Genomic DNA, 26,555 nt, shown 5'->3' with positions numbered 1-26,555 from the left:
TACTGCCGTGATCAGTAAAAAAAGACAAATCTGCCATCATTTTATTTTTTCCTAGATGGATTAGCTATGAAGTTACCGTAAGAGAAAAGGGCGTAAGTACCAACACTTTTATGGTCAAACTTTAATTGGACGCATTTAGAAAATAAATTGGTAAAAAGGCGTAATTGCCTAGATACATAATTTTGTTTTAACTACATATTTCAATTATTTAAGTAAATGAAAAGACGCAAGTCATATTTAAGTTTCTGTCTTCTTCAGTTAAAGCTGTAGATATATGTATTTACCAAAAAATGTTAATTTCCCGGATGACGGTTACACAATCCTGACATAAATTTAAAATAAAGTGAAAATGTTACCTCTTATTTAATGTAACAAAACTTAAAAATGTTAAGCTACGAAACATTGAAAAGAAATTGTAACTACATGCTGCCCTTTCGTCTTATTATTACACTAAAGTAAAAAAGGCATAAGTGGTTACTTGCGTCCATCTTACCTAGTATTGAGTATTTTACGAACATTTTTTTACTATGATGAAAAGGAAAGGGTTAATAATTTGATAATTGAGCATAAATAATTAAATTTTTTATTTTTACATTATGCGTGTAATATAAACCTATTATATTGCGTTTGCAGCAAGTGTCTTTGTCTATTCTTTTTTCTTTGAGCATTATTTTCTCGGATTTGACTTTTTGTCACGAGCGCCCTTTTAACAAAGGGCGGCAGCATAGGTATCGACTACTTTTTGTAGAATCTTATACCTGAAAAGTTATTCTCCAGATTAGACAGAAAAGCTATTCTTCGCGTGTCGACTCTGACCTTTATATTTCTGAGGACCGTACTCAGTGACTGACACAGCATTAACAGTGCCGTTGTACAGGTCCTCGTGTGTTCAGGTGAAGGGGCACGTAGGACAGAACAAAAGATGTGCCATAGTCTGGGGAGAAACACCACAAATACATGCGCTCTCAGACCTATAACCCCAGCTGTGCATGCTCCCTTGCTTCGACCGACTTGGGTCCGCAGTCTATTTAGAGACCTCCAAGTATGCGAAGGTAGATTATGCCCAGGAAAGAGGTGCTATGACAGCGGAATGAGTGATTTCTTGGGATATCTCTCCTTCCAGAGATACCATTCTCCTTTTTCAGATGTTCAGTTAATTTTTATGAAAAAGAAATTATCGACCAATTTCGTTCCAAGAATGCCTTCAAAAGTTGTCATTTTGGGATCGTATTACACCAAGGTGCGTATACTACTACATATTCTCATACAAAACGTTTATTCCCACTTATTCTGTTGTACAGAACTACTGGCACTTTGTTTCCCATTTGTTCTGTTAAGAAATAGACAGTTTTCTTCACAGAACTACTGAGAATTTTCCCTCCCACTAGTTCTGTTGACAGAACTACTGAGAATTTTCCCTCCCACTAGTTCTGTTGACAGAACTACTGAGAATTGTCTCTTCCACTAGTTCTGTGTACAAATTTTCAGTCTAGAGTTGTATAAGTGTTGTTATAAAAATTCTAAATAAATAATTTTTGTATGGATAACAAATACGTTTCAGAACTTTGTTGTTATGCACGAAATCGTCAAACTGATTAAACATAACTATTAATAAGGCAAGATATAGATTTCTAGTACCAGTAGAGCTCCATGTGAAAGACAGAGAAGTACTGCCACCTTACCTATTTCAGCCGTCAAACAGTACTGAGCTTTGCTGCACATTTTTAAGACTTGTAAACTTATGTCTCAGGGTGACGAACGCAGCGGCAGTGCCCTTTAGATCTTCAGTCTATGTAGCACTGCAACTGCCATATGTACAGCCGTGTCGCTAACAACCAGGCGCACGACTTGTTGGTCCCATCACATCATAAAAAAACTATACAAACACGTTATCAAGGCTTTATTTACTGAAACACTAAATATTTTCGACATTTTTCTCCTTCTGTCTATCAGCGTACAGTTGAGAACTCCTCACAGCAGAATATAAACTAAACAATAAGTGCAGCGCCTGTATCCTATCGTTCAAAGAGTCTCCTCCGATTGGTATGTCGAAGAGTCCACATACGAGGTCGACGTATTGTGACAGTGAGCAGTCTATATTGGGAGGCGGGAACCCGACTTCGTTAAGGGTTTCTTCTATGGTTTCAGGCCATTCTTCCATTAGACTGTCGATATCTGGCATTTTACTGAAAAATAAGTTTGTAAATTACTCCACTAGTTTGTTATAATTATTAACACAAAGATCGAACACTCAAAAATAATTCCTTCGATCCGGCCGGATTTGAACCGACGTCTTCTAGCATACCGTGCCAGACGCTATACCAACTAAGCCACGGAACGAACCAGCGGACCTCACGAATTTTCCTCTCGAGGAAAGGAATAGTGTGGTCCAGCGTTGGGTTTCAAGTCACTCTGACGTCGAGGGTAATGAGGCACAGACGAACTGGCAAAGGCTGGTGCTAGGGAGGCCTTCATTGGTCTTTATAGGGATAGCACACAACCTGGCAAAGCTCACTCTGCTGAACGAGAGCGCACACGTCTAAAGGTCTTGACCATTCAAAAGCCCTGATAGCTGCTTACAGAGCCTTAACAGGCATTGTGGCTTGAACAAGCACAATAGTCATGTCAAATATTAGGGAGTGAGAAAACAGAGAATGTAGATTCTGCCACGAGGCGGATGAAACTCGGTTACCTATCACAAGTTAGAAACTAGATTTACAGAATTTTGTTTCTCCGAAAACCTAGACTTTTCTTGAATAGATGTTGTGTCATTTAGGAAATGAAACTATTTTTCCGTAGTTAAATCGCGTATATTTGTTTTTTCAAACAAACCGACGTTTCGGGCCTTTTACAGGTCCCATGGTCACGGTTGACTCTTTTAATTTTATATTTAATTTAAATCCGGAAAAATAGTTTCATTTCCTATGTGTAACAATCGCGAAAACCTAAGAACTCGATTTTGTTTCATTTGTCAGAAAACACGTTACGGTTTTTTCCATTACACCATGATTACACCATTTAATGTTACACTATTTTGACATATTGACAAGTTATTCTTTTCCCGATTTTCATTTCCCCAACAAAACATTTCACCAATGTATCTAATTGAATATTTTTATTTTGTAAAAAAACGATATCCATGATACATTTTTGTTAAATTATTTCTTGTTACAGATATTAAAAGTATTAGAACGTGTCGCACAATGTAACTCGTCAAATTAAAGCACCTCGCATCTTTAGAAAATATGGTAAACGAGACGCAAATTAATTTATTCGAGTTGTAGTCGCTTGCTTCGCTCGTTCGGATCGTGCCGCTTTTTCATATACTAACCTAAACCTAGAGGAGGGGGTCGTGCCGTCTAGGTAATGCAAACAAATTCGGTTCTGGCACTCGCCGGCCGCTGCCGCGACACGCTCGCTTCGCTCGTTCGGCTCGAGCGGCTTTTTCATATACTAACCTAACCTAAACCCACAGGAGGGGGTCGAACTAGGAAATAGATAGGAAAAGCAAACAAATTTGGTTCTGGTACTCTCTTCGATTCAGTTACAAGTTATTTATTGAATACTCGAGACCATTGTTTTTAAATTACATTGCAGCAAAAACATAGCACAATGGTATGACGAAAATTATGAAAGTGGACTTGCTGTGCACCAGCAAAATACAGCCCAGAATTTTGAAGCTGTACGGTAAAATTGAATGGCGGTACAATTTTATCTAAGAAAAATAATTTTGTCGAAACGAATCTAAATTATATGGAAAACAGACAGTATTACAAACATGGTTAGACCAAACAAACTTCTGCCCAAAGAATACTATGTGTAATAATTTATTCTAAGACATTTCTGTGTTTTAAATTTATACCAAAACTGTCATCGCACTAATGAAAAAAAATCGAACCGTTTTCGGAGTAACGAAATTCGGAGAAAAGAAATTATAGTTTGTGATAGGTTACCATGATACTCCTGTGCATCTCCTCACCCTGTACTGCCCTCTAATGGGCGTACGAAGTTCCATACTAGGCAGGCACACACCCAGAGGACAAAAACGTTGGAGCAAGGAGAGTCCTTCAGTTAAACGATGCTGTTGGCCTTTGCTACGAACTGTAATTAGTGGTGATCACAATAGATCAGTCGAGTCGCAGTGATGAGGAGCCGCATAGGCCCCGAATGAAGCCACCCTAATAATAATACGTATTTACCTTGTATAAGTAACAGTTGGAGCGGGCTTGGACAAATGCAGTTCACTGACATCTTTGATCCATCGGTCTACGGCTTTGGAGTTCTTTTCAGCGTTCTCTATCTTCTTCGTCAACTGGAATAAAATAATTTTACAAAACGTAACTCGTTATTAGTAATTTATTAAATTGTAAATTATTCACGTCCTGTTTATGACGCTAGATAATTTTATTTACTTTAATTTAGTTTTTAAATATATAACTCAATCGGAATATATCGACTTAATCCTATTTACAATTTTAACTATTTTACAATGACAAATTAATTTATTGACTTATTTTTTTTTATTTTCAACTACCTTTACTTATTTAAAAAAACATGGTATATAAGTATACACCTTTTTACAATTTGATATGACATTTTACTTCTAAAACCTTTATTTTTTACCATTCATACAAAACATGGAGACTTTGATAAATATAAGTGAAATAAATATATAAATTAATAACGCATACACACAACATAGCCCCGCACTAAGGAAACCCTGTGTCGCGGTTGCCATGGGCACACACACATAGACAACCACAAATTACACCCAAACTCGAGAATCAAACCTGAGACCACTGCGTAGCAGTCCGGCATGGTTCGGCCACAGAGGCAGTTAATTAAATTCGTTATTAATTTTAAAATACCTACATAATAAAGATAATCGGACGGAATGGATGGGAGGACTAAACAAAAAAATCACCAGCACCCTTTACACTTCTATACAGAACTTGACTACGCAACCCTAAAAAGGAGAACATGTAGTTATAAATAAAGAATTTGAAACCTTACCACTGTGGATTTAGTACTGCTAATCTTCGAAATAGCTCTCATCTGCAGATGTAGCAAGGCCGAATCGCTCTGTTCTGCTGCCGGTTCGTCCAGGACGGTCAGACCTGGAAATAATTACAATAAGATATGTCCACTTACTCCATTACATCTCTCAATATGTTATTATTAACCATAAAAGTTTATTTTTTAAGACAGTTGCTCAAAACGTTGTATTTTGCTTACTACAAATCGTGCCGAAAGTTGGATTTTCCGCACTAGAGCTTTTTACTTTTCCACTTTTTTTATTTACTGTTGTTTCAAGTCTTAAACATAGAACTAAAGAGGTTGTATATTTATTTAATTTGATTTTAATGTGGCTGAATACTGGCAACAGTTGCCATTGTACTCTGAATTTTTATAAAACAAAGAAATAAAATGTATTTTTTTAATTCTGTTTTATTTTACTTTTAATGTAGGTTTTTCGCAAATGTATTAAAAACGTCGTTTGATACACGTGCAGATTTGTCATTTTCACTTGTCTCGAGTCTTCAAGAAGCCTCGGGACTCGTGAATAATGACTAACTTTCCGCAATTGTATCAAATGTATAAATAAAGCAGGCGCGCCGCTTAAACCGCAAACTACAGTGGAGTATAAGGCACTTAATAAGGAAAATAAATTATAATACTGTTATTTATTACAAAATTAAATACTTTTATATTTTGTAATTAAGTATAATTGTGTGAAAATGTATGTATGAACGGCAATAAGTACTGAATTGAAGCAACACCTCTTGGATGGACCCATTTAGTTTGTATTTTTACACACGTTCGAATTTTGCAAACTATGGCTACTTTCGAGGCAGTATTCGGCTAGTAATCGGATGTAGCTTCATCTTTACATCGTATGTACCTACTCGTAAACGTGGTTTTAACCAACATTTTTAATTTTTTACACTTACATATTACTACATACCTAAGTTATCAATATGCTCGAGCACGCGTTCGGAGAGCGGCGCGGCGCGCACGTTACAAGCGGGCGTGGACACTTTTATGAACGCATCTAAATCGCCCACAGCAGGTACGTACTCTGGTATAAATGGCTGCAGTTTGAAATCTATGTCGATCTTTTGTGGCGTGTACCTGTAAGCATCGCATTGCTCTTCAGCTCTAATAATGCTATACTGAATCTTTTTTTTACTATTTTGTAATTTTATTTATTTACGAAACATCATATAATACATTTCATTTTTAATCACCGAGTATATAACCAGAAATAGAGACGAAATGTCACTTAATTTGTTTGAAAACTATTCTGCCAAATCATTACGGTTACAAATGCGCTCCGAATTCGAAGCAATTGATGGGTGTTGTCAATTGTTTCAGTTCAAAACGACCAGTTTAACTTGAGCTTTGCTATAATGGACGAAAATTGAAAAAGTACATATTTAATTACAGATGAAATGTGATTCCAAAAATAATGTGATAATAGTGTTATCTATCTCTAAATAATTAATGTACTTGTGTTTTACAGGTATTTATGTATTTAAAATCCTTAGCCTGTGACGATGCGACCTTTTTCATCATCATTACACCATTTTCGGCACACTTTCACCTGAAATTTTGAATCGTTCTTAAATTCCTTTTCTTCTTCGTCACTTACTTTTCTTTCCACCGCGACTCTCTACACCGGACACCAAAACACCAACAGGACTCTCTAGGCTACGCTACGCATGACACGGATCCCTGTTTAAGCGCCAGTGTCACGCGTAATGTAGCCTGGAGAGTTCTGTTGGTGTCCTTGTGGAGATTTGTCATTTCTTGACGTATACAGAGCTTCAATATTATGAACTTTTCCACAGAAATGTGTACGATGTATTTGTATAAACTGGTTACATCGTTAAAAGTATATAAGAAACTATTGTATTTGTAATTTAGTATAATGAGAAATAGCATGTGCGCTCGCTTCGGGAGTTTAGTAGAGAGTCACGATGGAAAGAAGAAAAGTGACGAAGAACAAAAGGAATTTAAGAACGATTCAAAATTGGTGGCCAGGAACCAGAGAAAAGGGTGACAAAAAGGTTGGATGACGATGAAAGAGGTTGTATCGTCACACGCCATTTAAAAAATAAACATGAGACAACCATTGACTTTTTGTAAGTCAATGGAGACAACCTACATTTTGGAATGTTTAGAAAATAAACAGTAAAAAAAGAAATTTTATATGCGATGATTTTATTTTATTTTATTTTATTTATTAAGGAACAACAACAGCCAACTTAAAAATATCTTACAAATAACATAACTTGACATGAAATATCTTAGGCCAAAAGAGTTGTCCACAATGATACAAAATATTGAAGCCTTATAAATTATAATATTGATGTAAATAGGGCTATATAATATATAAATATAATACAATACATATAAAAATTACAATCATAATGTAATTTTTTAACATTTACCACTTATCATAGTTATCAATATAGAAAATGATGACGAAATGGGTATGTCCATATTAAAAAAACGTTCATACATTAGGTAATTTAACTTCCTCAATTCTGATCACTGGTAATAAAATGTTATTAGGTACTCACTTCATTAGGCCCTCCAGTCTGGAGGGAGAGTCCCCACATAACCCCTGAGTCTCCCTGAGCTCAGGGGTATCCATAAAGATTTCCCCCCCGTCAAAAAAAAAAGGTACTCACTTCATAATATATTGGAACAAATTATCAATCTCCGCAGGAACTTTCAGATCCTGATACTGCTTAGGGTCGTATGCGCCCTCCGCCGGGACGACCACTCCCACCCCTCGTTTGCGCCCACTCCCCATTGCCACTTCCGCACCATCAGCCTCCAGATCTGCACTATCTGTCTCTAAAAAAATTTTTTTCGTTATTATCGACGTTGTTTCATCATCAACCCATTTGTACGAACCACTAGTGGGCACGGGTCTCCTCTCAGGCGAGGGTTTAGGGCGTAGTCCGTAACACTGGCCCAATACGGGTCGGGGATTTTTCACACGTTTTCCGAGTGTTGAGAACCTTATTTAACGTGTAGGTTTCGTCACGATGTTTTCTTCCGCCGAAAAGCTCATGGTAATTTTGAGTTGAATTTCGCACATATATTCCCAGAAACTCAAGAGGTTCGAACCTACGGCCTCTGCTTGCAAGGGAGTAAGTGTAAGCGTGAGGCCAGACGAGCGTAATTTTTTGAGTTGTGAGTCGCTTAGTTTGAGTTGCATTCGGTTTCATATAAAAGTACTGTCGGCTCACGTGCATAATGACAACTGACTTTCGGTCGCATCGTCTGACGGAGTGGCGCGGGTGGAGGTAGGGGTGAGGGAAGGGGTCACTTTGGTATAGGATGCGCGTAAATATAAACGTTTCTTGCGAAAATGTTCGATACGAAGATTAAAATATAAATAATTAAAAAATAACAACTTACTTGATTGTTATTATTATTCTTTCCTCTGGACTGATGACTTGTCTCATATTTGTATCTGACTTAATAATAAAAGGTTTTACTAGGCTTAATAATTCTTGAAAAACATTTATTGGCATGTAGCTTAATAAATTGATCTGCATGTTCACATAAACTTGTATTTAATATATGAAACTGCCCATACTTTAATCGTTTCATATTGAGTGGATGTACCCAGCTTCTTTTACTAACATCGTCTTCTAATGCTTCATAAATGCATACCATTTTTAATGGATCAATTACACTATTACGACACAAACACCCCGTATAAACGCTTAAAAGCAACTGAATAAAATACGTTCGTTTGCTCCAACCGAATTTCGCGCAAACTGCGCAACTCAAAAAACGCAACTCACAACTCACAAAATTGCGCTCGTCTGTCCTCACCCTAATAGTTTACAATAAGTAATCAGGTGATGCCTTATAAAATACTTCTTTACCATTATTTAGTTATTTACCTAAACCTTTGTAGTTAACTTCGGCTAGCACATTTTCTACCAATGAAGCATTGACTTACAATTATATGGACGTCGGGTCCGCGCTAAAAAGTGTCCGCACTTGTAAGGCGCTAAAATCGTATACAGAGCGCCAAACTCCGCTTTAGTCTTCATTTGTTCTACGGACAGCGCGATACTGCGATGACATTACAATTTAAATTTCGAATAGGTTGACTTGGGACATTTTTTTCGTGGTTTTTGTATTAGACCCGTCGTCCATTTATTTGTAAGTCAATGCAATGAAGCGAAGAACTGTGTTTGAATATCTGTGTCAATATTGGCAGTTGCAAGATGTCAAGTGACTTATACGTAGCACTATTTAAGTGTGCATGCTACATCGTCGACCTCATCGTTGCTTTCCATCAGGTGAGATGGAGGTCAAATGCGCACTTACATTTTATAAAAAAAAGATACTTCTTCTCGCTCCGTTGGCTTAACGTGTGAGTTCACAGTTATCGATACGGAATCGCATTAGGCTGGTCAGAAAAAACTTCAAGTGCATATGATAGGAGCGAAAAAGACGTACGTTTCGCGTCGGCGCCGGCGGCGGTCATAACTGAAGCGAAACGCTCAACATCTTTTTCCTTTAACCTACTTAAGCTGTCTTTTTTTTAATTGTCTCTTAATCATTTTGATTAAAAAAAATTATATAATAAAATTTCAATTAGGAAATGAAACTATTTTTCCGGATTTAAATCTCGTATATTTGTTTTTTCAAACAAACCGACGTTTCGGGCCCTTTACAGGTCCCATGGCCACGGTTGACTGAGGTGGTACAGTCTTCAACCAGTTATGTCTAATATTAATGCAAACCACCCTATTTTTTCCCTATAGTTACAATAGTTATTAATTAAATACCTTATTTTTATTTTTACAAAGAAAACATTCCAATTTACGCTACATTAAGTTTTACAAATTATTTTATTGAATGAATTTTTTTTTGAAAAATTTAACATTTAAATCCGGAAAAATAGTTTCATTTCGTATGTGTAACAATCGCGAAAACCTAAGAACTCGAAAATTTCAATTATTTTTGTGAAATTACCCCATCAGTTTCTTTTTTACGCACACATTCAACATAGCCCCATACTAGAGAAACCCTGTGCCGCGGGTGCCATGAACGGACACATAGACAACCACATATTACACTCACGAGACAAATAAATGTAGGCCATAAAAATATTTCTCCCGGCCTGAGAATCGAACCTGGGACCTCTGCGTGGCAGTCCGGCATGGTAACTATTAGGCCACGGAGGCAGTTACTTCACTAGTTTGTTATAATAATTATAACATACTATTGAAACATCCTTACATTCAATTAACTTAATTAGAATTACTAAAGCGACATCTGTAGTCTGCTGCTGGTAGCTGTAAAGGCACCTGGTTGAGTGAAGAAATAGATTTTGCACAGATGGCGTTACGGCTAAAAAGTCGTTGAAAACCAAATAAAAAAGGTCCTACAACAAGCAAGAAAAATTTGTGAGGTCCGGTGGTGCGTTCCGTGGCTTAAGAGCTCTCATGCCAAAAAAGTTTTGACGTTGTCTCCGCCCAAATTTGTGATGAACAAATACATATATGCCTGAAGTTTGCGTGACATGCGACAGGAAATGTTAAATTTTGCGCGTTAAAAGTACCAAATTCGTTTTAGCGGAATAACTCTAAAACTAAAGGGATTTAAAAAATCCGTAGTGACAGTTGTCGATCATACATAAATATAATTAATTGTCTAATTTTTGTCCTAATAACCAGTAGCATTTCGAGGATAAATCCAAAAAAAGTGAAAATTAGAGGTCATTTCGTGATTTTTGTCTATCGAGGAAACTTTATTGTTTTATGTTTCTGATTAATGTCTATGCTTGAATATATCTTGTAGTCACTTATACAATATTTTATTTTTAACTTTAAAGTGGATATACCCCTCTAAAATCAAATCGAACATTTCCTCTGCTCCCTCTTAATTGGCATGGCGTCTGCCACGGTTTGCTAGGAGACGTCTCGGTTCGAATCCGGCCGGATCGTGGGGATTTTTTTCTAAGTGTTCGTCTTTATATTACTAATTATAACGAACTAGTCGAGTAATTTCACAAAAATTGAATATCAATTCAATAAATATTTCAATTTGTAAATAAATAAGCTAAATAAAATAAAAAAACGAATTAACCGGAACGTGAATTCGCTACCGCAAACTTCGCAAACTCTGCCCACTAGGCTACTAAGCCGCATCATTACTACTGAATAATTTATAAACATATAATATAATAATTTAACGTATTTTACATTATCTAAAACAACGTTAAACAAGTACAAAAATGTACATTAAGTAATCTATTAACAGTTTCTCACAACTTTCTACTTCTGCATTTGTGGCGACGTATAGCTTACAAACTTGTAATATAAAAGTTTTTATACGTTCTTGTAACCTTGATGTTACCGTAAATCAAAATACTGTAAATCAGTTGTCTTGACGACACGCGCGTTGTCCTATTACCACATAATATTATTTTGAAGATTTCCAAAAAAGCTCAATTTTCATGTGTCGCCGTCATTAATGCGCAATAAACGCGCTAGATACCCCCGTTTACCGCGTTCCTTACCCCGCGCGATCCTTGTGTGCTCAGTTGGCCCCGAACGAGCTGGATAGAAAGAAATTCAAACATTTTAAAGTTTCGACACATCTTCGTATAGTGTGCCTTAGACAACGGCTAACGAATAAAACACAAAATAAGGGTTTGAGCGTCCAAAATTTGATATAAAATTTTTAAGAACACGATATAAATAGTCGCATTACTCCCGGCAAGAAACAATACAAGAAAAAAAATGGAAATTCAAACAAATAAAATATCTTATAGATTCAATGAAAAATCTACATAAGAAATTTTTTGCAGAAAACACCTACATTAAAATCTGTTACACCACATTAACAAGGCTCAGGCCCTTTTGGGTTTCTCTTCCAGTTGATGATCGTGATACATGTGCCTGTACATTGCATACAAATTTTAACTTATTAATATCAGCACTAAATAAAAATAACATTATTGATGTAAAAGACAGTCATAATTTGATAATGCAAGTCTGCTGTGATAAATATAATGTAGATTGCCTTAACCGCAAATGCGATAATTGTAAAGACAAGATTGATAGTATATAAAGAATTGATCAAGAGATACAAGACATAGAATGGGAAAGAGATACAAAGATAGTAGATACCAAAGAAATAAAAATAATAAAGAAAAAGCCTCAGACGTCAGACCCACGTAACTTGATAATAAAACTGGAGAACTTATTGCCTAAATTTTTATCACACACAACATTGCTAACCAGTATGCTACAATAAAACGTTTAAAAGAATCACTACCTAGCAACGAATCGTTGATTCATATGGATTTTTCTGAAAATTATGGCTATAAATATGCCGAGGAAGTTCAGAGCATGCACTTTGGTGGCAGTCGTGGTCAAGTGTGCCTTCACACAGCGGTGGTTTATTTAAAAAAAGAAATGCATGCGACGGAAGTCTATTCTCTTTGCACAGTTAGTGAGTGCACACGTCACGATGCAGCGGCTGTGTGGGCTCATTTAGATCATTTATTTAAATTTGTTTCCAATAAATTGCCACAAATTAATCGTATTCACATTTTGACAGATGGCCCTTCTAGCCAGTACCGAAATAAATATATTTTTTATATTTTAACGCAACTGGAGAATGACTCCCCTCAGTTAAGCCTTTTATTTTATAGGAATTATCAAGAAGCTGGGCACGGTAAAGGTGCCCCCGATGGGATTGGCGCAGTAATAAAGAGAACTTCTGATTATCAAGTTAAGTGTCAGCAGGATGTTGGAATTTTTGATGCATTTATAGACATTATCCGAAAGCACGTTAAAAATGTCGAAATTATAATTGTCGAGAAAGACGAAATTAAAATAAAAGATATCGCTACTTTCAAAGGCATTATGGGAGTTCATCAAGTGATTTTTTAGCAATTTTTTTATGTTTAATGCTACTTGATTTGATTTCCAAACGTTTTAATTCTATGAATTGAAAATCAAATCAAGTAAAAAAATAAATATATGTATTTATTTTTTTTAGTTGTGTGGTCTTATTTGGAATTCAGAAAACAGAGCTGCTTTGAATGGTTAAATTTCGCTTGCGTACATGATACACATTTACGTTTTTTTAAAATGTATAAAACTCCAACTGCATCTGAAATACATAATGTAAATATAGTGCCCGAAAATAAAAAAATACGAATTCTCAACGATATTACAATTACCTATGGAGATCAGCAAGTTATAGCTTCGACTTCACATACTACCAGTCTTTGCAGCATTATTAGACGTTCCTGGACAAATGAATCCTTTGTAGGAGATTACAATAAAGCATCGGGACTTGAGGAGGAATTTCTTAAATTTATTGGAAAGCCCAACGATGACAATGATTCTATGTCACATTAATATTGTTCTGTTTTTCTTAATTTCATTATTAATATTTTTAATTGTCAAAGTTCTTAAAGTAGTGATCAATCATAAAGACTGAAATTAAAATTACCTACCAATGAGTAGTAGTACGTATCTAGTTAATTATGTTAAAAGGAGTATAACTATATAATAATGTTTACAAGCCTAGTTAGTAGCCGCACTCATAGATAGACGTCACCTTCTAGGCCTATTGTACCGTTTAGCAATTGAACTAACTCGTCTTATTGTTAAATAAGTCTGAAAGTCAAAACGATATCTATGAGTGGGGCCATATTAGATAAAATATTGTTGGTCGATGATTATGTTAAATCAACAATATTATATTGACATTTCAACTACATTTATTTCAAATAACTGTCATGATTGTTTCCTAAAATCATATTATCATTAATGTAACCAAGTACACACATCAAAAAAAGTTTGCGATCACTTCGAAAAACTGAAATCTTTTTTGTTACTGTAGATTATATTATGATTTTTTCTTCTTTTTAGATTCTTTATTTAAAAATAAATTAGAACATCATAAAACAATGACCCCGTTCAATTGTTTTTTCATATAAAAAGGCTTTCAGTCCTAGCTTACGCTCATTCAGAAATCTGATTTAGTCAATTATAAGCGATTCAAGATATTTTTCGCGGAAAGTTGTGATTGAAAAAATGCCAAGAGAATTATCAGAGGTTTTACGAGCTAGAATAGTAACTTTGAGGAAAGAAGGATACACCACGAGAGTAATAGCACGCAGACTTGCTATATCCCAATCCTGTGTCGTGGCTACGTTGCAGAGGTATCACGGAATGGGGAATTTAGCTGACCGACCCCGCAGCGGTCGCCCAACTGTTTTGACAGCTGCCCAAAAGCGCTATATTAGATTGCTGGCAGCCCGTGATCCAACAATCAACGCCACTAAAATAAAAGCAGAAGTCAGGGCCGCCTCTGGGCTTGAAGTTAGCACGCAGACCGTTCGCAATTGCTTGCACCAGGCTGGATTACGAGCACGGAGGTCTTGGCGAGCTCCGCTCAACTTCCGGTAACGTCAACAACGAAGATTGCAGTGGGCTAGACTTCGGCAAAATGAAGAAGGTGAGGACGAAAACATTTGGCAAAACTGTCTCTTCGTTGACGAATCCCGAATCAGCACTCATCCAGATAACCGACGTGTCCGTGTCTGGAGAAGACCAGGCGACCGTGAAAGACAAAGAACTGCCACTGGAACAGTTCAGCAAGGCGGAAAATCGGTGTCCTTTTGGGGTGGCATTATGATTGGAGCTAGAACGCCTTTGATCCCGTATCGGGGCTTCATGACAGCAGACATGTACAAAGCAGTTGCTATTGATGATATCGTCAGACCATTCCGAGTAAACCATGGGCACCAATTTGTACTGGTCGATGATAATGCGCCCGCGCGCACATCGAGCTCAACGAGTCAATGCTGCTCTTCAAGAATACGATATCACACGATTAGACTGGCCTGCCGGCTCGCCCGACTTAAACCCAATAGAGCACGCGTGGGATGCTCTTAAACGAGCAGTATGGAACCGTGAGCCACGTCCCCACACAGTTCCAGAGCTCAGGGAAGCCGCTATTGAAGAATGGGATAGGTTACCCCAGGAAATGCTGGATAACTTGATCCTCAGCATGCCCAGGAGGATCTTAGCATGTATTCGAGCCAGGGGAGGAGTTATTTTATATTGAATTCACACCTTTTAATAATAAATTGTTGTTTAAGTTTAATTAAACAGTCTTTTTCTTTCTATGAAATTTCTATCACTATTACATTATGATTAATGGCTCAATTTTTTAAAATAAATAATAAAAAATAGTTTTATATTTTAATTTCAAACAGGGTATTCCTATTTAAAGAAAGCATACAACATAGATTTTTTCTTGATAAAGTTAAATTTAAAGAATTATAGGAGCTTATGCTATTGATCGCAAACTTTTTTTGATGTGTGTATCTCAACAGTATATCACGAAATATCATCAGTCACATTATGTGACTCATTTGTGTCACGAAAATTTATGATTATTGCGTATTATTGGAATAAAGGAGTGATTGACTTGATTGTGATGAAGTATTTTTTATTCTGAACATACCTAAATACAAAAAAAAAATTGGAAAATTTAAGAAAGTTTAAATTCATGAAATTGCTACTATTTTGGCTCCAAATTTGAAAACTACTCTACAATGCCTGGCGACCATCGCATTAGTGCGCCCGGAACACAGTGTGGTCGGCGTCTGACGCCTCACTGCGCTCAAGTAACACAAGAAGCCGCTCGACTGCAACCAAGCGTCGACCCGCGACTCCATATTTGCATAACACAAATTTGTACCTTAATAATGGGAAAATAGAGATGAATATGCTGTAGGCGAAAAACAAGACGCGTCGCGACGCTTCCACACTGCGCCAGTGTGAGTTGAGCCTTAGCGTGATTTACGGGGATCTATTATCAGTCCGTAGACAACATATACACAGTCAGGTCATAAGTATTGTCACACAGTGAAAACTTTTCTTTTAGAATGCTGGCCACAAAAAAGTTTGTTGAATTTGAATTTCGAATTGTTCATGAAAATAAAAATGTATACTTATTAGAATTTTACTCATTTTTAAATATGGAGTGGACGCTTAAAGAAGACCGTGTTGCAGTTATTGCGTTGCATCGTTGCGGTTACGCGCCAATTCAAATTTTTGACATACTGAAAAATTTGAATATAATCTAAAGATTCGTTTATCGTACCATCAAACGATACAATGAAGACTCTAGTGTAGATGACAGGTCAAGAAGTGGTCGCCCTCGGTCTGTTAGGACTCCAGCAGTGAAAAAGCTGTGAAGGCGCGAATTCAAAGAAATCCCAAACGTAAGCAGAAACTGTTGGCCCTTCAGATGGGGTTAAGCAGAACCACGGTGAAAAGGGTGTTAAATGAAGACTTAGGGCTTCGGGCATATCGAAGAAAAACAGGACATCGTTTGAATGCTCGTCTAATGGACCTGAGACTGAAGAGATGCCGCGCTTTGTTGAAGCGGTACGCGGGAAAAAAATATCGGGAAATTCTTTTTTCAGATGAAAAAATTTTTACTGTAGAAGAGAGCTATAACAAACAAAATGATAAGGTGTACGCACACAGTAGTGAAGAAGCGAGCAACCGTATTCCGCGTGTCCAACGAGGTCATTTTCCATCCTCGCTCATGGTATGGTTGGGAGTTTCTTATTGGGGCTTAACAGAGGTACAGTTTTGTGAGAAAGATGTAAAAACGAATGCAGTTGTGTATCAAAATAGAGTCCTGACGAACCTTGTGGAACCTGTTTCTCATACCATGTTCAATAACAGGCACTGGGTATTCCAACAAGATTCGGCGCCAGCTCATAGAGCGAAGAGCACACAAGACTGGCTGGCGGCGCGTGAAATCGACTTCATCCGGCACGAAGACTGGCCCTCCTCCAGTCCAGATTTGAATCCGTTAGATTACAAGATATGGCAACACTTGGAGGAAAAGGCGTGCTCAAAGCCTCATCCCAATTTGGAGTCACTCAAGAGATCCTTGATTAAGGCAGCCGCCGATATTGACATGCACCTCGTTCGTGCTGCGATAGACAACTGGCCGCGCAGATTGAAAGCCTGTATTCAAAATCACGGAGGTCATTTTGAATAAACTTTAGTGTCATAAGAATCTATGTTTTGTTAAGTTCATTTTGGTATATAAATGGTTACATAATGAATAAACTTGTTTCAATTATTTTATATTAAACATGTGACAGAATTTATGACCTGACTAGGTATTAATGCTTAGTGGGCAAAAAATTAAAGTCGGAGGAGTCATTGAAATAAAAAATAATAATGTTAAATCCCTCTCCCGTAACACTTGGTTTAGTGCAGACACGCGCCTTTACCAATGCCAGAGAACAAAAAGTAAAGAGAACGGACACTCTCCGCCCCTCTCTAACTTTAGATACCTCACCACGCCCCGCACATTGCCGGTCACATTGACTGAACGACAACAAGGCTGCCGGTGAGCCGTTTTCACGCGAAGACGGCTTTGATATTTGAATATAGTTTCCATTTATTCATTACGAAACTTGTACGTTAATATAAAACATCATTTTACGGTACTATTTACAATGGTCGTGAATTGTGCTGTGTACGGCTGTTTATGATCATTTTCCGAAAGATGAAACGAAGTATGTAAATAAAAAAACTTGTGTGAGACTCATTCCGTTATTGTTTTCTTCATTTATTTACTGACGATTAATATATATGTATGTATAAAAAAATACAGATTTATTATATCAATATAATGAATGAGGCGCCATGACTTCGTGAACTAGTAGACAAGGGTTCTCGAATTTTCAAAATATTGCCGATAAATATTACGTAAGTAGCGAATATACCTAATTATTAACTAAGCAATGATGATCAACTTGGGTACGCAATTTCAAATACCTTGGTTACATTATTTAAAAGTACATGTCCAAAATATAAGTGCTTTGAATACATTTTTCAAGAAATCTTCAATATTACTCAAGTTAGTGAGTTAGAGAAAAATATGATGTTATATCGATATAAATACATAATAGACATGTGTAACTATTAGGATTCTGGATTCTATTAATAGAATCACATATAATAGATTCGCGTTAGCATTTTCGTTACGTTGCCGCTCAGACCACGCAACGTAATTGTACGAGAAAGTGATGTGTAACCCTGCCACTTCACGCACACATTTGCGCGTGTGCAGATAGCGCCTTGCTGTATGTAGTAGTAGTAGGTAAATAACTTTCGACCGTTGTATGGAGTGTTCGGGGTGTGTGATTTTTGTTAGAAAGGAGGTACGTTAGTAGTCGTCACATTCAAGTTTGACGAGAATATTCTTACCTCTAAGGGTGGCAAATTAGAGGATGAATCCGGTTTATTGAATTTCTCCCACTTTCGGTAACCGATTTGAATAAAACTTGGTGCATAGATATAAATTCCAATGTAATGGTGACCTAGAGTTGATCTGATGATGGAAATGACAGACGTCGATTGGGAGGAACTCCTCAACAGTATACAGCAGCTACCTGTTAAGTAGCAGTAGAGCTCCTTGTGAAAAATTTCATCCATGGTAGTACTGCCACCTTACTTATTTCTGCCACCAAGCAGTAATGTCAACATTAATGTGTTTCGGTTTTAGAGGGTAAGGGTGCTGGTGAAATTACAGGCGCATGGGACTTGTCATCTCAGTGCCCCTCAGATCTTTGCAATTTAAAGCTCTGAGTGGCACTGTAACTGTTATGGACAGGCGTGTAGTTACCATCAGGCGCACGACTTGTTCGTCTCGTCACTTAATGTTATAAAAAAAATCTAGTTTGGGTTAACATGATTGGTTTTGAGGAGAACTTCCAGCATATACTTTCAGGACATATGCGTTTCAATTATCGTTGAGGAAACCACGGTAACGAACACGGCGAAAGCGGATAAACAATCCTTTAGGTAGGTTTTTTTATTAAAAAAGTTATAATTATACTATTTAATCCACTTGAGCAGGGGCTCTCAAACTTCTTTGGCAGGTAGACCCCTCTCTCTCTGCCTCTCTAACATTGTTTTCTTTTCTAAATCATCAAATTCAAATGTGTGTTTGACAGCTAACACAGTGCTAGTGAAGAATTAAAAAAAAAAGTTAATATACATTTATCTAACGGAAGGAATATCTCGTTTCTTGTCAAATGTTTAAGAACTTCATAGGTAATATAAGGCCACTTAAGCAATTCAAATTTGAATCACTATCGCATAGCAGGCACACACTCGACAATCTGTTCTTGTTTAAGCTTGCTAATGGAATTCTAGACACGCCTGAATTACTGAACGAACTAGGTTTTAATATACCGCGTAGGTTGCCAAGGTCTCAAAATGTTTTAACCTATTCCGTACCCCGAGCTCCCACTCCAATTTGGGCCATTTTCCACCTCTTGACAGACTGGCACGTCTACATAACGACAAGTGTATTAACACTGTGACATCTCTGCCGACAATTTGCCGACATTCTATCAAGTCCCTGACGTCTTAAAACATTTTAAATATATATGCATATTCTTATGCCTTAATTACTTAATTTTCGATTTGCTTTTTTATTTTGCTCTATTAATACTATTTACATTCTTTTCAATTTAATGTGATTGATCGATTCAAATTGTAATAGTAAATGTTAACGTTCTTATTACCTCCATTGCATGTTGTCTTCACCTATAACTGTAATAGCATTAAGTTCTCTGTTTCGTAATGTTAAATATGTAATTGAATGTTATAATGTATATAGTGTTGATGAACTGAATAAATAAATAAGTAACTCATATGTTTGTTATAAAATTATATTTGACAAATTGATAGCAACAATGATATGATTACCACTGCCCTCACACTAGACAAGCCTGTATAGTGAGGTCCCAGACAACCGAATACAATACTTAGCTTTTAAATTGAACCTAAGATATATTGGGTTAAAATAGTTATAAGATAGCATTGTGTAAAAGTTTTGATAACGACCTGCTTAAATCGGTCCCCATTCACAATAAAGTCCTCTTGTACACATTTTTTTACCCCTTGTAGGTTAGACCTTGGGGGTCATTATAGACCACTATAGGAATCATTGGAATAAAGTTATGGTATGTTTTTACATTCAGTAATATTGTAGAGAGAAAAAAAATGTGGGTTACACTCATAATCCAGTGACCAATAGATGTATACTTATTCCGATCTCTGACTAATACGCATTTAACTAAAATAATATTAAAATAAAATAACTAATATAATATTGTCAACACGTTATTTCAAATGTTGCTCACCAACTTCGCTTAGTTGAGAGATATCTAAAACAAATAAAAAGTTTGATCAATAGACAGTCCTTTGTTTGTAGGACGGGTGGTCGAAAGAGGTAATCGTTGTAAAACTTCGGAAAAATATAACTATAATGCGTGGGTATTAGAGTTTACAATAGAATACTTCATTCCATTAAAACATTTATGACAAACCGTACGAATATTTAAAAGATAGTATTGATTACAGTATCAATGAATTTTTATTATTAATATAAAAAAATATCTTTAGGTTAAATCACGTAGAGTATGCGATAGAGTTGCATGATTTAATTATTTTTAGAAGCAGTAAAAGCTTTTTGTTAAAGAGCTCGTCCAGGGAAGTAGTGCCACCTTACCTATTTCTGCTACAAGAAGTAATGTGTGCATTACTGCGTTCCGGTTTTGAATATAAGGGTCCTGGTGAAATTACAGGCACATGGGACTTGTCAACTTATGTCTCAGAGTGACAGGCGCAGTGACAGTGCTCTTCAGAATTTTGCGATTTAAAGCTCTGAGTGGCGCTGCAACTATTATGGACAGGCGCGTACCACCAGCCGTCACTTGATATTATTTTAAAAAAGTAATCGTAATCTCGAACGGAAAAATATAACAGAAGCTGTTATGCGTGGGTATTATTAGGACTTTGCATAGTATAACTATGACACTAAAAACTCGCCCATAAAAACATTTCCGACAAACTGTACGAATACGAGTGTAATATTTATTAGTATCAAAAGGCCCATTTAGATGGAGAGATTTTCTCGTCTCGAAGATACGATTATCGAAAGAATATAAAAAACTTTCCTCGTCTAATCATTCGCGATTATCGACCATCCACGTGAGCGATAATCGCCTCGCCTTTGAATATTGAACGTCCGTGTAAACAGAACTTGAAAGCAAAAATCGTATTTCGAGTTTTTGTGCCAGCCGTTTCTACCATGAGTACAGTGCGCGAGGGTGTTTTGATTATCACTGCTTTTCTTAGACAAGAATTAAGGAAAAGAAAAAGAAAAAAAGGGTTCAGAAATGTTATAAAATTTAAAAAAAATGTATATTTCTATACAGTGCAATGAACTTAATATTATCAGCAGTTCCAAATTTCAATGATTTTTGTGTCATTTTGATATATTCATAGTCAATACCGCAGTAATCACTGAACTCGAATGGCAATTCTCACACTCAAAACGGTTCGACCCGATTTGTACGATAATCGTATGAACTTGAAAAAATGTCACACGAGATCGTGGTTAGACAAGACGAAAACTCGTAAGTAAGAATCTCCTTACTACATATTTCTCTGTGTAAACTGTCGAGGAAGCAATTAAGTTGCTTGCGAATCTCGTATGACATAATCGTAGGCGAGATTTTAGTTTTTGCATCAATGTAAACATTATGATACGATAATCTTATGGCGATTATTGCTTACGATAATCGCGTACGATTTTTCGTCACGAAGCGTGCGATAAACTCTCTCCATCTAAATGGGCCTTTACTCTTGCATTAAGATATGTCACCGAGAGGGCGATGGAATTGCGTGATTTAATTCCGCATTCCCCTTTCCATTATCGGGGGATTAGTAGACGTAGGCTGGGGCTCCACCTCTATGTTGTAGACATTTCAAGGATTCGCACAAAGCATTATGCTTCCACATGTGCAAAACTCTTGTATCCTTACTGTTTTAGAACACGTACAAGAGAACATATTTCACCGTATCTTGTCGATAGCAAACAGCTTAATATGGCCAATTCTAGAGTACTAAAATTAGCCTGCTTTGTACAATCCTTACATAAGTTTAAAGTTGTTTGGTACCGAAAAGCAATCTTATAGGTATATTTATGAGTTACCCGTCTATACTTTCGTCGGGACTTCGGGTTGTTTTAAATAAGCCACTTCCAAGGTGTGGAAAGATCTTCCCCCGCCTATCTGTCATTGCCATTACTACACATTGGAAATTAAATAATTTTTTCGGATCTAAAAATGCGTACCTTTGTTTGTCTTTTTCAAGCAAACTTGACGGGTTCTTAACGAGTGCTATCAACCGTGATCATGAGACGTGTAAAGAGCAAAAGTAGATCCGAAAAATGGTTTTAATTGGAAATATATACAATTAAAATAACAAATATTCTAATACGTCACATACGTCACAAATTATAATCCTATTAATACAAGTCCTGAACTTAAAATAGGTTATGACGGTTTCAGTCGAAATTCACAAATTGTATGTAAAATCCTAATAATTTTTGAATGGCTGTAGATCAAATTACCTTGTACATGTACTTTATTTTCTTAAATAAATGATTATTATTATTATTATAATGTAATGCATTTCAAGATTGTTTATAAAATAACCGGTGAGAAATTTTCGACTGAATGTCGACAACAATTGAGACACATTTGTTTTACACTCCATTCTCATATTTTTGCCCAGTTTAGATGGCAATAATTATCAAACAAACAGAGCACAGACACACACACACACACAAACACACACAACACTAAAACATACTTACACTTACACCTTTATAATTTATATAATAATAATGTTATATTTGTATGTAATAATTTAATAATATGTAGATTACCATTAATTTAAGAACTTAATGTAAATTTTCAACATGTTTGTTTTTCGATTAGGCTATAGATTAACGCTAGATAAAGTAACGCTATAATTAAAATGTAATATGACAAACTTTGTTATTGGCTATATACGTATTATTATGATTGTAAACGAAAATTAAAAAGCTGTAAAGTTTGCAAATAAACAAATAAATAAATAAATAAATATCCCACACACTCTTCATCACAAACCACACCCACATTTAACACATGAGCAATTTCCATCTCCCTCTTTAACAGCCTCAGCCCTGTGCTAAAAAGAGATGCCAAGACGTATCTACTCACCAGAATTCGAAGAATCGTCGCGTTTAGCTGTCGGTTTAGTTTTACCACTGGAACTTTCTTTGGACGATTGTTTCGGCAGGCCAATTTGTCTGGCCGATTTGTTGACTGTTTGCAAAGGCTGTGGTTTCCGGCCTGGGGACTGCTAGAAGCAAGAACAGTGTTACTTACCTTAGATATCTAATGCTAACGCTAAAATAAATAATATAAACAATTAAATTATTATATTTGTTAATGAATTTGACATTCACCGTATTATTATACATTAATTTACATTTGTTAGTTATTAAGAATCCATATTGACATATACACAGGTATACAGTACCTACACTTGACTAATTCAATTGTTTATTAGTTTTAATTAATTATCTTGATTCGGATATGTGCACGATTGTGTACTAGGACTTACTATTATATAATTATTTCTCATTATTTTGTAAACTGACGCTCACTTTTCGAAGAGTTGTATAAAATTTACCAGATAGGTACAGGATCTGTAGGCACGCTCACTTTCCGTCGCGCTGTACGCAACTAACGGTTGCCACCGCTGAGCCGTCGACTCTAAGTCGGCTACCAAATCTCCCGACCAGCGTCCCTACGCTGAATGAACGGCGTCTCTCCAATTCCCAAATGCCTACGAGACTGGAGGAACCAGAGGATGTTTAGCTCCTCCTCTACTAGCTCTCCGGGCTAGTGCCGGAGATGCCGGCAGCAGTGCCCTGAGACAATGTCCGGACATAGCTCCCGACTTAAAGTGCAACTCACGTGCCCCACGAGTCTCCTCGCCATTAGGCCCTCGTCTAGACCGCTAGTAAGACGCGTTAGATGCGCGCGAGGCGAACGCCCCGGGGCAGCCGAACGTGTTCATCCCTGCAGCTAACCAAAAACCCCGCCGAGTCCACATCCATGTCCGAGTCGCTGGTGAAGGCGTATCACTGGCGGAGGGCTCGGCCTCGACCCGCCCTATCATGGTTTTCGGGGAGCCCGTAATCTCCCCGGAACTCCCTATCTCTCGGGTCGGTAGATACTGTCCCGAATGAACAGTTGAACTGTACTGGTTTTGAGACTACAGAGTTCGTTTTTGTATACTTGGAAGCCATAGTGTTATTAAAAATACGATTGATTGCCTATAGTGGCAGCAACAGTACTATCTGCTAACACAAGATAAATTGTGAGGTAAGGATGTTGACTGATTGAACCAATAACTAATTAAGTATTATAACTATTTCTCTAATTTTTTTTTAAAGTAAATAGACTGCTCTGGACCATTACTTGGAGCAAAGGTAGGGTCTATGATGGAACGAGCTCACCCAAAAGATGCTTTTTCAGTAGCACCTTAAAAATACTCTTAAAAGTTTTATGTGCTCGGAAACACAGTCGCAGGCAGGGAAATTCCATTCCTGGGCTGTGCCATGTGTGATTGATTGTATTGTATTTTAAAACATAGCACGTATTTTACCATTACAGTACTTGTGTAGTATTTATCTTTTATTAAGTAAACTATTATGGATTAACAAAATATTTTGGTAACGATAACATTAATTTAGGCTATCAGCGCAAAAGTGGTATTACCCACTTTTTTTTCTCCAATATTACTTTAAATTATACTAAAGTACATAATAATAATATTATATTTGGATGATACTTTCATTTATAAAATACATTTAACTGTTTTTTTTTTTTCATTTAAAGTAATTTAAGAAAATTAAATGTAGTTTACACCTCTTTTGCGCTGATAGCCTTAGTTGTTCGCAGCTATTGCAGAATAAAAGTTATGAAATAATAAGTTATTTGGTACAGTCAACAGACAATTTTTCTTCTTCTTTTAAATGTTATGGCCCCATCGAAATAATCAATGATTTTGCCAATGTCAAGTAAAAATAACTATGTACGGAAGTTTAATATTATTATAAAAATTATACAAAAAAAAATGGCGATGTCGCCAATGTCCTGTCGTTTTTTTGTTGCTATACACTTTTGTTCGAAGATCCATCAACAGTAGCTTGATGTGCTGCAGCCTGTACCTGCTACCTAACTTCTATTATTTAAAGTATTCTTACCTGATCTTCTCCGGAAACATTGTCCAAGAAATTCTCCTGTTCAGACTCGCTTTCGCTCTCGGAATCGAAGTCGTGTTTTGCAGTATGTCGCACGGGAGGATTGAACTTCGCCATTGCGGCTTTCACCACGCCCTCTCCGTCGGAACTCGAAGGACTGTCTATTTCTTGAGCGTTAACCACCACAGTTTCGTCATACATCAGCTCCAAAGCGAATTCCTCACGAACTATTCCGCTCTTCTCCCTCTTCACGATAAATGTTTGGCAATGTTTGTCACTGGTTTCCATAGCAACGGATGAAGGCGCAACCTTTTCGGTCGGGCACTCTTTGTCGAAAGACCTCGTGCTTTTGCAGTCTGGTGGCATATTGGGGGCAACATGGTACGGAATGGCACAGAATGTGTGAATATATGAAACTACAAGCATGTTTAAACGTTGAGAACTCCTCGGGTTCGTATTGAATTTCAGATGCGCTTATTTGAATTATGGCGCCAAGCTTGAATACACATATGTCCCGTTAGCTATTTCATGCCCCACGCATGGTAGATTTCTTTTATATGCACTTTCCGTTACCGAAACCAGATCAATACTGTGCAGCCTTCTAACGATGTTGATATTTCGCGTGTAGGATAATAAATATATTTTGTAAAATATTAATTGCATAAGAAACAAAGTCCTACCACGCGAGATATTTTTAACGAGTAACATAATTAGTTGCAAATGAAAACTAATTTACCTATATATTTTATTTGAAACTTAATTTAATTAGAATAAGAATGAGAAAACTTTATTGTGTTAAACATTTTTATTAAAAAAACCTACCTCAAAAGCTTGCTTATCGGCTTTTTTATTGGAATTACATTGACTTACAATTATATGGATGTCGGGTCCGCGCTAAAAAGTGTCCGAACTTATAGGGCGTTAAAATCGTATACAGAGCGTCATTCACGCTCTAGTCTTCATTTGTTCGACTGACAGCGAAGCAAGCAAAATTAGACAGTACTGCGATGACATTACAATTTAAATTCAACGTTTTAGCTTTTTCATATTCCTTTACATGTCACTACGTTTAAATAGGTTGACTTGGGACATTTTTTTCGTGGTTTTTGTATTAGACCCGTCGTCCATTTATTTGTAAGTCAATGTGGAATTACATCTATTTGCCAAGTTTTACTGACATCGGTTAACAGAAAGTGCGCGAAACCGGATTCATCCCCTAGTTTGCCACTGTTAGGGGTGGAACATTTTTTTGAAATTTTATGGGACCTAGACTGAGGTACCCTCTTTTCAACAGAAAAAAAACCATCAAATTCGGTTCACAAATGGCG

The 26,555-nt window shown here is 36.7% G+C and overlaps 1 protein-coding gene across 3 annotated transcripts; it reads right to left on the bottom strand.

Annotated features, from left to right (window-relative positions):
• Positions 1 to 1,890: 1,890 nt before the first annotated feature.
• Positions 1,891 to 25,664, bottom strand: LOC113239944 (intraflagellar transport protein 46 homolog). Of its 3 annotated transcripts, none has more exons than XM_026477113.1 (8): positions 25,231 to 25,664; positions 23,174 to 23,315; positions 20,264 to 20,284; positions 7,698 to 7,866; positions 5,966 to 6,132; positions 5,014 to 5,117; positions 4,200 to 4,312; positions 1,891 to 2,186 (listed from the first exon to the last, which is right to left on the bottom strand). In XM_026477113.1, exons 1-8 carry the CDS (start codon positions 25,651 to 25,653, stop codon positions 1,916 to 1,918), a joined length of 1,410 nt encoding a protein of 469 aa, XP_026332898.1. In that variant the 5' UTR covers positions 25,654 to 25,664; the 3' UTR covers positions 1,891 to 1,915. The 3 variants fall into 3 exon arrangements, with proteins under 3 accessions (XP_026332898.1, XP_026332899.1, XP_026332900.1); XM_026477114.1 differs by having other exon boundaries at positions 23,174 to 23,312; XM_026477115.1 differs by lacking the exon at positions 20,264 to 20,284 and having other exon boundaries at positions 25,231 to 25,663.
• Between the last annotated feature and the right edge of the window lie 891 nt (positions 25,665 to 26,555).

The sequence above is a fragment of the Hyposmocoma kahamanoa genome, unplaced genomic scaffold (assembly GCF_003589595.1).
Source record: "Hyposmocoma kahamanoa isolate Upper Pololo Valley unplaced genomic scaffold, ASM358959v1 117, whole genome shotgun sequence".
In the NCBI taxonomy this organism is placed as follows: domain Eukaryota; kingdom Metazoa; phylum Arthropoda; class Insecta; order Lepidoptera; family Cosmopterigidae; genus Hyposmocoma; species Hyposmocoma kahamanoa.
This window is presented reverse-complemented; position numbering and strand designations above follow the sequence as displayed.

Bases quoted from the DNA above. Each gene is read 5' to 3' on its own strand.
- LOC113239944 (XM_026477113.1), bottom strand. From the start codon at position 25,653: ATGCTTGTAGTTTCATATATTCACACATTCTGTGCCATTCCGTACCAT. The intron at 20,285-23,173 runs GTGAGTAGATAC...TATTTGTTTTAG, and splicing joins CGACGATTCTTCGAATTCTG to ATATCTCTCAACTAAGCGAA. The intron at 2,187-4,199 runs GTAAATACGTAT...CTTATTTTTCAG, and splicing joins CCAACTGTTACTTATACAAG to TAAAATGCCAGATATCGACA.